This window comes from Hippopotamus amphibius, chromosome X (genome assembly GCF_030028045.1).
Source record: "Hippopotamus amphibius kiboko isolate mHipAmp2 chromosome X, mHipAmp2.hap2, whole genome shotgun sequence".
Lineage (NCBI taxonomy): Eukaryota > Metazoa > Chordata > Mammalia > Artiodactyla > Hippopotamidae > Hippopotamus > Hippopotamus amphibius.
Window position 1 is genome coordinate 116,047,932 of NC_080203.1, and position 11,872 is coordinate 116,059,803.

The 11,872-nt window shown below is 43.1% G+C and overlaps 1 protein-coding gene across 1 annotated transcript; it reads right to left on the minus strand.

Annotated features, from left to right (window-relative positions):
* On the minus strand, positions 1–3,104 carry SAT1 (spermidine/spermine N1-acetyltransferase 1). Its single transcript, XM_057719174.1, has 6 exons — positions 2,815–3,104; positions 2,537–2,588; positions 2,359–2,442; positions 788–889; positions 655–695; positions 1–526 (listed from the first exon to the last, which is right to left on the minus strand). Exons 1-6 carry the CDS (start codon positions 2,878–2,880, stop codon positions 356–358), a joined length of 516 nt encoding a protein of 171 aa, XP_057575157.1. The 5' UTR covers positions 2,881–3,104; the 3' UTR covers positions 1–355.
* Between the last annotated feature and the right edge of the window lie 8,768 nt (positions 3,105–11,872).

Consider the following 11,872-nt stretch of genomic DNA (forward strand, 5'->3'; position numbering starts at 1 on the left):
TTAAATCACAAAGGGTAGTTTATTAAAAAAGAATCAAAACAGAAACTCTAAGTACCAGTGTGTACATTGTACACATTTAAATGACTCACAAGAATGAAGTTTTTTTCATAGACATTATCATACCACCTTGTTGTTTATCAAAAGATGTTCAAGAGAAATCTGACTCCAATCTGCATACAACATTGCCATCTTAAACTGACCTTATTATTTCAAACATGCAACAACGCCACTGGTAATAAAGCTTTGGAATGGGTGCTCATTCTATTATTTCACTACAAATAGGACAGAAAGCAAGATAAGTTGAGAATTTGTTCTAAAATAGAATGGAAGCTGTCACTGTCTACACCAGCACTCCTCACTCCTCTGCTGCCATCTTTAGCAAGTACTCCTTGTCGATCTTGAAGAGTCTCCATCCCTCTTCGCTGGACAGATCAGAAGCACCTCTTCTTTTGTAGAAGTTGATAGATGGTTCATTCCACTCTGCTACCAAGAAGTGCATGCTGCTGCAGCGACACTTCATGGCAACCTGTCACACGGGAGAGGAAAACACAAATTAAGTGCCATTTCACCTGCTTTCCCAGACCCAATTTTGATTTAGTCATTGAAATAATCCAGAAACCCTTACAAATTTGGAAACCAAACACCAAGACATACCTGGCTTAGATTCTTCAGAATTTCTGATCCTATGCCAAAGCCTAAAAGAAAGAGAAGTACCATTTACAAGGTGATTTTAAGGATTTCCAGCCCTCATTTCTCTTTAGAGCAGTCCCCCTGAACTCAACCATACCTCTATAATCACTCATCACGAAGAAGTCCTCAAGATACAACAGTTTGCCAATCCATGGGTCATACGTAAAATAGTACATGGCAAAACCAACAATGCTGTGTCCTGTAATAAGAGTATCACGTGAGTTATGGATGAAAAATAATCCGTTAAAGTTGTAGCTGCAAAATCAGAAGCCTATCATAAGTTTTAAAAAAATATACATGCATGTATTATAGAAATAAGTAACCAGTGGACCAGACTGTCTCCTGGCTTTTATGGTAGTGCAATCCAGGCCACTGTTGGGTGATCTCACTGTTCTTAGAACGTGTATTTGCAAAAAGCACACATTAGAGCTAGCTGAAGCCAGGCTAAAACTGTGGACTGGGCGCTCTGCAATCTGCTCGATCTCACACTCAGGAAGTGAGAATGCTTTCATTACTTGCCAGAGTGAAAGTGCTATGGTCTTAAACTAAACACACACATTATTCACATCCTATCAATATACTGGTATCTTGACTTGGGAATAAGTCAGGTTTACACGGCAGTTCAGAATGGTAAGTATTTGTAGTTTAGAAACTCTGCTTCCTTAAGGTCAGGACATCAGGCCAAAAGAGCAACGTTTAATTTCAGAACTTGCCTTCCAATTCACACATTTTCAATTTGCTCTCCCCAGTGTTTAAGCCAGAAGAAGCAGAGGTACCAGGTATGATGTAACATTCACATAACTCTGGAAAGTACCTCATCCCTTATGTTTTCTGTTCATTTTTTCTAGCATGAGGAAATGACCTCAGAAAAAAACGTACACCCCCCCCCACCCCGCCCCTGCCCAACAACTTCCCCTTCAGCTCTGTCTTCTAACCATTAGACAAGGACCAGAAAGGAACAAAAAAACAACAAAGACAAAAACAAAGGGAAAAGAAAAAAAAACCTGACTCCCTCTTTACAGGTGTCTGTAATTCCAATTGGAGGCAAAGGTTTCAAATTAAACTTTCTAGCCATTTTATAGTCCTTTGCAAACAGGAAGCGAGTACAATGGAGTTTCTGATCTACCGTGTTTTAAGTGTGTGATAACAGGGCCTTACCTCATTTATCATGATCATCTACTTTATTGTGTAAAGGATCTTTTAGTTACCTCCCCGCCCATCCATGTACACGGAAGGGCCATGTACATGGCGAAGCTAGAGACTGTAACCTGAAGATTGGGACAAATTAAAGAAAAAAATGTAATTTAACACAAATACAAAAAAGGTTACGTTAGGGTCAAACAAGAACCATTTATGAAACTGAATTACAACAACTTTATACCTAACTTCTCCAGGTCTCCACAGCACTCTGATACTTACTTAAATCAGCTCAAACTCTTGCGCAGCTCCGCGGCACTGATACTTAGCTCTTTTAACCCGCCCTATTAGTAAGTGCAGCACATCTATTTTTTTTTTTTTCCTCAGAAGTTTGAACACTGGCTGGCTATTATTTCTGGCCAACTTCTCAGTAAGTAACTTCAGCCTGTGTTGTCAGTGCTTCTACAGAGCAGACACTACGTCTTACACAACACTCGGTCTCTCCGGCTTCTGGAAGGGGAGGGAGATTACCTTCCGGAGTCAGGTGCTCCTTGGGCACTTCTGCAACCAGGCAGTGGTAGAAGGGGTGCTCTCCGAAACCATCCTCTAGCAGATCTGCAAGAAGGGGCAGCAGGGACAGACAGTGTTGGCCTCGGTGAAGGTGGCAGGCACCGGACGCTCGTCCCCCGCCCTGCCACTGATGCGTTACCTTTTTCAGTTAACATTACTTGCTCTTCCATATATTCGTATTTAGCCAATTCCTGGGTTGATGCACAAAGGAGAAAGGAAGACAAGCAGAAAATTAAGTGAGGTCCCGGCTCGGCCAGCTCGGGGGAATGGGGTGGGCGGGGCGAGGATACGTTCCCAGAGGCTCGCCCGGAGCGGCGCGGGCGGGCTGGGGCTGGGGGAGGCGGGCGGAGAATGCGGGACCTGCCGGAGACAAGGACCCCACGCCCCGCCCTGGGAGGAGCCCGTGCCTCCCGCTACCTTGATCAGCCGCAGGATGTCACTGCAGTCGGCAGCAGTGGCCGGGCGGATCACGAATTTAGCCATTTTCGTCTTTTGCTTTTCTTCCCTTTGCGGACCAGGCCCCTGTACTTGAACAGCAGGAGGAGGTGGTTCCTCATTCGTCTCCCGGGAGCGTCCTCTTCCCAGTCAGGATGGCACCATGACCCGGCGAACCTCGGCGATCGAAGTAAGAGCACTAGCTGACTGAATCTGCAGCCGCGCGCTCGGGCCGCCGGGCTCCGCTTTTTAGCGTGAAGGAGCCCCGCCCCGGGCCGTGAGACGGAGGCGCCTCGTCCAATGAGGCGCCTCGTCCAATGAGGCCGCGACCGCCCCCTCTTCCGGGCGCCTCCTCCTCTTCCGGGCGCCCGTGTGAACCCGGCCCGCGCGGGCGGGGGCGCGGGCGGCGAGGCGCGAGGCGGGGCTCTCTGGCGGCGCCCTCTAGCGGCCCCTGGCGGAACCTTCCCGAAAGCCCGACCTGGGAGCCTACGCGTCCCCTAGTAATCTTTGCAAAAAGGAAGAGAGGGGTTCCCCTTTGGGCCCTGGACCAGTGACTTTGCTGTATCTTCCTCGGAGAGACCTGGCTTTGGGCGATGGGGGGATGAGGGGATTAGAGTAGCGGCTCTCATAGGGTGGTCTGAGGGGCCCTGTGGTCCCAAGATCCTTTCAAAACTAGTTTCATAGTAATAGTAGGATTTCGTTTGCTTTTCTTACTCTCGCTGGAATTTTCCAGAGGAGAACTGATGTGTGATGACGTCATCGCTCTCATGACTAAAGGAATGTGTGCTTGTATGTTCTTGTATTTTCTAGAATTTCCTAAGGTAAGCTATTTGGATTCCTCAATAATTTCCCCCCCATTTGCTGGTAAATTTTAGAGTTAACAGAATATTTTCTTTCTTACTTTTCCCCTTATTTTTTCTTAAATCTCTGACCTTCCTTGTGGAAACACATTCCATCTGGCTGAGGTACACTCCTCCATACTTCCATTTAGTGAAGGTGTGTTCTTGTAAAATTCTCTTTTGCTTGTCTAAATATGTCTTTAATTCATCTTAAAGTTCTTGAAGGATTTATTTCGATGTTAGTGAATTTGAGGTTGGAAGTTCTTTTTTTTCAGTATATTGATGATATGTGACTATATTCTGGCTTCCATTGCTGTTGAAAGTTGTTATATCCCCTACTTGCTCATTCCCTGTGTTTCTCCCCTGCCTTCAAACTTTATTTTGAACCAATTATAAATTTACAGCATGTGTGATGATATCATTGCTCTGGTGACTTAAGGGAATGTGTGCTTGTGTATTCTCATGTTTTCTAGAATTTTTGAAGGCAAGCTTTTTGGATTTTTCAATAATTTTTAAATGTCATGGGAGTAAAATGTTTGAGAACAGTTGGATTAGAGTGTAGCTCTTCCTGGATTATACCCACTGGAGCAAGTACTCAAGCCTCTTGCAGATAGAGGTGTTTTTTTTGTTTTGTTTAAAAAAAACCACCTTCCCAGACAGGCCCTCTGAGGGCCCTGCTTTGGCTGCCCTGCCTGGGTTCCGGAATGAGTCAAAGAGAAAGCATAAAAGGGGCCTGCAGTGTTTTGAGTCTGTAGGTTGGATTATCACCAAATGACCGCCCCCCGCCCCCCCCCCCCCCCCCGCCTTTCCCGCAACATTCAACAAGCAATTCTCTGCCTTTGCTCGCAATATCCTGTTTGTAGAAAAGAAAGCAAAAGTAGCTCCTCTGTTACCCTTCCCATCCTCTGGGGATATCATGCATAGTGAGTCATTGTGAGAGTTTATGAAATGTGTTTCTCAAAGATCTTTAAAAATAGCATTGATTCTCATCTGCCTAAGCCACTTCAGGTAACGTCTCTCCTGATACCGTTGCACATGGATGAATACATAGGCCCTTCCTTCCTCTGCTTTGTTTTCTCTTGTGGGCGGACCCAGGAGAGCATGTTACAGAGTTAGTGCAAACAGTAAGTTAGAATTCTGTGACTAAGCACTAATAATAGCTGCCTCCTTGAAGCAGAAAACAAGGACGTTTTCAGTGTGGGCTGCTTAGAATAACGATTGTTTCATTAAAATGCAGTATAAGTTTTTTCTGTCTTTCCGGTTTAAGTTTCATGCTCTTATGCTTCACTTTGCCGTTATGACAAGGCGAGCCCATTCTGAAAAACAGGTGGCTAAAAAAAGCTCATTGTGATTGTGTTTTTGCACATGTAGAAGCTTAGAACCCTAAGAAACGTGAACTGTCTTTGTGAATTGTTAGGTTTTTCCATTGTCAGGAATAGAGAGATGCTGTGGATGACCAACACTACCCCCTCTTGATACTGGAATTTAAATTTAAAACCGCCTAAAAGAGGTTAACTGCCCGGCATTTGGAAAGCATTTATTTGGTTAATGAGTCAACAAATCAACAATTATTTATTGACTCATGCTAGGTACTTGGGGGTTATAAAGGAGGACTAAGTTTTGAAACGAGCCCTCAGGGCATACAGTTTAGAGATATGTTTGTAATTTACAACAGAATTTCATCTTTGTGAGGAAGATAATTCCTATAACCGAAGCGGTCTGAGTAAGGGGAGACTAGGAGGAAAGGAAAAGGCCAAGGGACGTGGTGGGTGTTTTACATTCATTTTCTCATTTATTATCAACTGTCCTGTGAAATAGCTAATGTTAGCCACATCTTTGCAACAGAGAAAACCAGAGGCTTGGAGGGCTAGGAAATTGCCACAGCCAGGATATGGTAGAGTTAGGAAGGAAGGAATTCTATTGAATTCCGTGCCAAAGTGAAGCTGTCCAACTTGCCCTATGAAACTGTTATGGGAGCTTCCTAGGTGGCACAGTGGTTAAGAATCCACCTGCCAATGCAGGGGGCACAGGTTTGATCCCTGCCCCAGGAAGATCTCACATGCCATGGAGCAACTAATCCCGTGTGCCACAACTATTGAGCCTGTACCCTAGAGCCTGTGAGCCACAACTACTGAGCCTGCGTTCTAGAGCCTGTGAGCGACAACTATTGAGCGCATGTGCCACAACTACTGAAGCCCATGTGCCTAGAGCCCATGCTCCGCAACAAGAGAAGCCACCACAATGAGGAGCCCGCACACCACAACAAAGAGTAGACCCCACTTGCTGCAACTAGAGAAAGCCCGTGTGCAGCAATGAAGACCCAACACAGCCAATTAAATAAATGAATTAATTTTTTTAAAAAGGGCCTTTTTCTTTAAAAAAACTATTATGGAAGATGTCATGTTTTTTTTTTCCTGTTTATAAAAATAATGCATATTGATTAAGAAAAGTGGAGAAGTGCAGAAATACAAAAAGTTAATAAAAATAATCCCTATTAGTAGGTCGATTTCCTTCCAGTCTTTTTTTTTTAATATTTATTTACTTTATTTCTTTCATTTTTTATTTTTGGCCGTATCTGGTCTTAGTTGCGATGCGCAGGCTTCTCTCTAGTTGAGGCGCACGTGGGCTCTAGAGTGTGTGGGCTCAGTAGTTATAGCGTGCAGACTTAGCTGCCCTGCAGCATTTGGGATCTTAGTTCCTTGACCAGGGATTGAACCCCTGTCCCCTGCATTGGCAGGTGGACTCTCAACCACTGCACCACCAGGGAAGTCCCTACATTTCTTTTTCAGAAATTATAATTTAGGACATGGAAAGCTGTTTCATCTTTGGGGTAGACCATCAAAAGTGTAAGACTTCTGTTTGTAAATGTAAATTATTACATGACTTTAGGCCACAGTTAAAAGAGCCTGGTCAGCAATAAGTGAGGTATTAATCAGGCTTCTTGTTTGCAAGTGATGGTACCCTGTTCTAACTAGCTTAGGCAAAAACTGAATTCACTGCTCACTGCAGGAAGCACAGGTATGTCAGGAACCAGGACCTTGTAGTACCTTCTGCCATTTTTCAGGCAACTTCATAATTCTGTCTTTCCAAAACTTTTTATCTTTTTAAGCAAAGAACTGTACCAGGTGCCTTTTACAGTCTTCCAGGGAATTGAAACTTTTTCCATTAAGAGAATTTTTTAAAGGCTGAAATGAGTGGAAATCCAAAGGTGCAATGTCTGGTGAATATGGCAGGTGAATCAGAACTTCCCAGCCAAGCTGTAACAGTTTTTGCCTGGTCATCAAATAAACATGTGGTCTTGCGTTACCCTGATGGAAGATTATACGTCTTCTGTTGACTAATTCTGGATGCTTTTCATCAAGTGCTGTTTTCATTTGGTCTAATTGGGAGCAGTACTTGTTGGAATTAATTGTTTGGTTTTCTGGAAGGAGCTCATAATAGAGGACTCCCTTGCAATCCCACCACCTACACACAGCATCACCTTTGGATGAAGACCGGCCTTTGGTGTGGTTGGTGGGGGTTCATTTTGCTTGCCCCACGATCTCTTCCATTCCACGTTATTGTACAGTATGCACTTTTCATCACCCGTCACAATTTGTTTTAAAAAACAGAATGATTTTGTTACATTTAAGTAGAGAATCGCATGCGGAAATATGGTCTAGAAGGTTTTTTGCTTAACTTATGTGGAACCCAAACATCAAAGCAATTCACATAGCCAGGCTGGTGCAAATGATTTTCAGTGCTTGATTTGGATATTTTAAGTATGTCGGCTATCTCCCGCGTGGTATAACACCGATTGTTCTCAATGTCTTGATTTGATCGCTATCACCTTCAACTGGTCTACCTGACCACGGAGCATCTCCAGCACGAAACTTCACAAACCACTTCTGACACATTCGATCAGTCACAGCACCTTCTCCACACTCTGCACAAATCTTTTTTTGCATTTCAGTTGCTTTTTTACCTTTTTTGAAATAATAAAGCATAATATGCCAAAAATGTTGCTTTCTCCTTCCATCTTCAATATTAAAATGGCTGCATGAAAACTCACCAATTTTGATGTCTTTTTTTTAAATGCATGCTGATATGACAACTGGCACATACAATCTAAACAAAACTGTTTCAAATGAAGTTAAAGACAACTAAGTGCTACTAGAGCCATCTTACGGAAAAAAACAAACGAACCTTTTGGCCAGCTCAATATATTGAGTGAGAGAGAAGATCACAGCTTGTGATGGACAGATATTTGGTTCCCAGAACATCACTTTCTGCTTTTGAAAAATTAATTTCCTCCTACACCCAACTAGATGGTATTTCTTGGTCAGGAGGCTGCTAATCAGAGTATGCCACTCCCTTGGTCAATATTGTGACCCAAGCCATGCCAATACGAGTCTTTTCTCACTGGCACCAAGGAAGTCCTTTCCTTTCTGCTGACACATCTGGGAAGATATGGAGGGCTGAGACAATGAATTTGACTTGCAGGAAAAGAATGACCACCTTTGGGTTTCTGGCTCTGCATAGCCACAGCTGGGATGGCCTATATCCTCACAACCACCACTGTTGCCTCCTTTTGACCATCTCACCTCCCCCCTCCCCGACACCACCGCACTACACACACTTGTAAGGAAAAAGAGAGCCAAGTGGTCAGAAAGTGTCTATTGCACTCACCACAAAAAGAAGTGGAGATAAGATGTTCCTTGACCAGAGATGGAGATTGGGGGTGGTAAATGTTGTTTGGGAACATGCAGAAATGGGGTGATTATATATTTTTTAAATTAATTAATTAATTGACTTATTTATTGACTGCACTGGGTCTTTGTTGCTGTGTGCAGGCTCTAGTTGCGGCGAGTGGGGCTACTCTTCATCGTGGTGCACTGGCTTCTCATTGCTGTGGCTTCTCTTGTTGCAGAGCACAGGCTCTAGGCATGCGAGCTTCAGTAGTTGTGGCATGAGGGCTCAATAGTTGTGGCTCACGCGCTCTAGAGCGCAGGCTCAGTAGTTGTGGCACATGGGCTTAGTTGCCCCGTGGCATGTGGGATCTTCCCTTAAAAGGGATCAAACCTGTGTCCCCTGCATTGGCAGGTGAATTCTTAACCACTGAGCCACCAGGGAAGCTCAGGGGTGATTATATTTTAATTTTCAGGGACGTGTCCAGTTGTGCTCATTTCTGACCTTTGCCACGAGGAATACCTACTGCAAACCAAAGAATGAAAAGCTGTTAGCAGTAGACTGGAGCAGAAGCATTCTCCTGCTGTAAGGAGCCATCCCAAGCTGCCCCTATCTATTTATAAGATGAAATCTATTTGCCCTCCTAGGCTAAATCCATCCCAGCTGTTACTATTGCTCTCCATGGGGTTCTTGTTGAGGATCATAAAAAATCGTGGTAGAGAGAGACCACTGAGACCCTATGGTTGAAGTTTAAGAGATACGATCATGCCTCCTTTCTTCCTGTCTAGTGCTCCTTGTGAGGAAGCCTGAACATTGGCAATTGTACTAAATCCGCAGAGATTGCCCCCTGGAAACCAGACATAGAGGCTGAGTGACTTTTAGGCAAAGACATGGATGTATATCAAAGCTAAGACTGGTCTTGTTGGCCCAATGGCCTTTGTTGTCCACCCTGAACACTTTTTATTTCAAGGTTCTACAGCAGAAAGGTAGTTATTTGAAAGTAAGCTGTATTATACCATCTGTTTTGTATTAGTTATCTATTGCCACATAAATTACCACAAACTTAGTGGCTTAAATTACATGCAATTATTATCGTGGTTTCTGTGGTTTGGAAGTTCAGGAATGGCTTAGCTGGGTCCTTTGCTCAGGGTGTCAGCCAGGCTGCATTCTCATGTGGAAGCGTGACCAAGGAAGAATCCACTTGCAAGCTCAAGTCGTGGGCATTGGTAGAATTCATGGCCATTTACTTCATCAAGCCAGCAGGGAGAGTGTCTAGAGTAGTCTGCTAGCAAGATAGTCATTTTTTACTGTGAAAAAAACCCACAAAACATAAAATGTATTACCTTAGCCACTTTAGAGTATATAATACAGTGTTAACTGTATGCATATTGTTGTGTACTAGATCTCTAGAACTTTTTGGTCTTGCAAAACAGAAACTCTCTACCCATTGAACAACTCCATTTCCCCTTCCCCTAGTCCCCTGGTAATCACCATTCTACTTTCTGTCTCTGAGTTTGACTACTTTAGGCACTGCATATAAACGGAGTCATACCATATCATTTTGTGACTTATTTCACTTAGCATAATGTCCTCAAGGTTTATCCATATTGTAGCCTATGACAGAATTTCCTTCCTTTTGAAGGCTGAGTAATATTCTATTTTATATGTATACCACATTTCTTTATCCATTTATCCACTGATGGACATTTAGGTTGCTCCCACCTTTTTGCTGTTATGAATAATGGTGCAATGAACATAGGTGTGCACATATATCTCTTCAAGATCCTGTTTTCAGTTCTTTTGGATATGTGCCCCAAAACGGGATTGCTGGGTCATGTGGTAGTTCTATAATTTTTTGAGGAACTTCTATACTGTTTTCCATGGAATCTGCACCATTTTACACTCCAATCAACAGTGCGCAAGAGTTCCCTTTTCTCCACATCTACACCAGTATTTGTTATTTTCTGCTGTTTTGTTTTGTTTTCTTTTTTTTGTTCTTATTTTTGTTTTTGTTTTAGATTTATAGTGGTCATCCTAACAGGTGTGAGGTGAGATTTCATTGTGATTTTGATTTGCAGTTCTCTGATGGTTAGTCATGTTGAACGTCTTTTCATATGCTTGTTGGTCACTTGTATGTCTTATTTTGAAAAATGTCTATTCAGGTCCTTTGCCCATTTTAAAATCAGGTTATTGTTGTTGTTGTTGTTGTTGTTGTTGTTGAACTGTAGGAGTTCTTTCTATATTCTGGATGTTAACCTCTTATCAGATATATGGTTTGCAAATATTTTCTCCCATTCAGTAGGTTGCTTTTTTCACTCTGGTGGTTGTTTCCTTTGATGTACAGAAATTTTAAAGTTTGACATAGTCCCATTTGTTATTTTTTGCTTTTACTGCATGGCAAGAGAGAGTTTTACATAACATGACATAATCATGGGAGTGACACCCTATCACCCTTAGCATATTCTGTTGGTTAAAAGCAAGATCCTGACCACACTCAAATGGAGAATATCACAAAAGGTGTAAACACCAGGAGGCAGTTTCATGGAGGCCACTTTGGAGTCTGTCTACATTTAAAGGGCAGTAATAGCCTGCCTCTTGTTCAACATTTACCTAACATTTGTTAAGGTCTGTTTCCTGCCAAGCATTGTGCTTGGGAAATGCTGAAATAAATATGGCAGAGTCCCTGCTCTCCAGGCAGGTACACTTCAACATGACAGGCCCTTACAGTTGTAGTTATGGTTGGAAGGGATCTAGCCTTCTGGAGAAAAAGGACAGAAACAATCAGAACTGAGGGACAGATACACATCCACTGTCATCCATTCAGTGTCACCTACCTCCTCCAAGCAGCCCTCCCTCCCTCCCCTTGTGAAGTCATGTCCAAAGGGAAGACTACTGTCCACCACACAGCTCAGGGATCAAGGCTCTACCTCTTCATAAATGATTAGGAAATCTGAAAAGCGCAATTAGCCATCCCTAGGCCTCTTAAAGTATCAGTTCTTTGAATCTGGGCATGGCGGTTACTCAGTAAGAAGATCATAGGAAATAATTGCCTATTAATGCACAAAGTATAAGACACCCCCTCTTTTCCCTATGGCCCCTGGGTACACACAATAGATTTTAAAGTTCAGAATCCAGTTTACCAATCTTTGTACCATTCATAAGCTGGCAATTAAATGTTAACAGCGAATTCAGGAAAATAGAAGATACTTCAAAGAAAGAAATTCAAGGGAGTGAATTCCATGCAAGCAGCCTCTGTTTGTCCTGAGCAACAAAGAACAGACCCATGTTCTGGCCCTGGTGTGAGTGGATGTTGGGCATATTCTGCTGGAGACAACAGAGGTTATTACCTAAGAACTCACTCAGGAGGTAGAGGATGTGGGGATGCCATTCCTTTTAGGGGGATGATGGAGGTAGGAGAAGGGTGTGAGAAGATCAAAAGGGGACCCAGGAAAAAAAAGGGGGGGACCCAGGACTGTAGAATTGGGAGAACTGTAATACATTTTAAGTTCTGCTTAAAAGATTAATTAGGGACT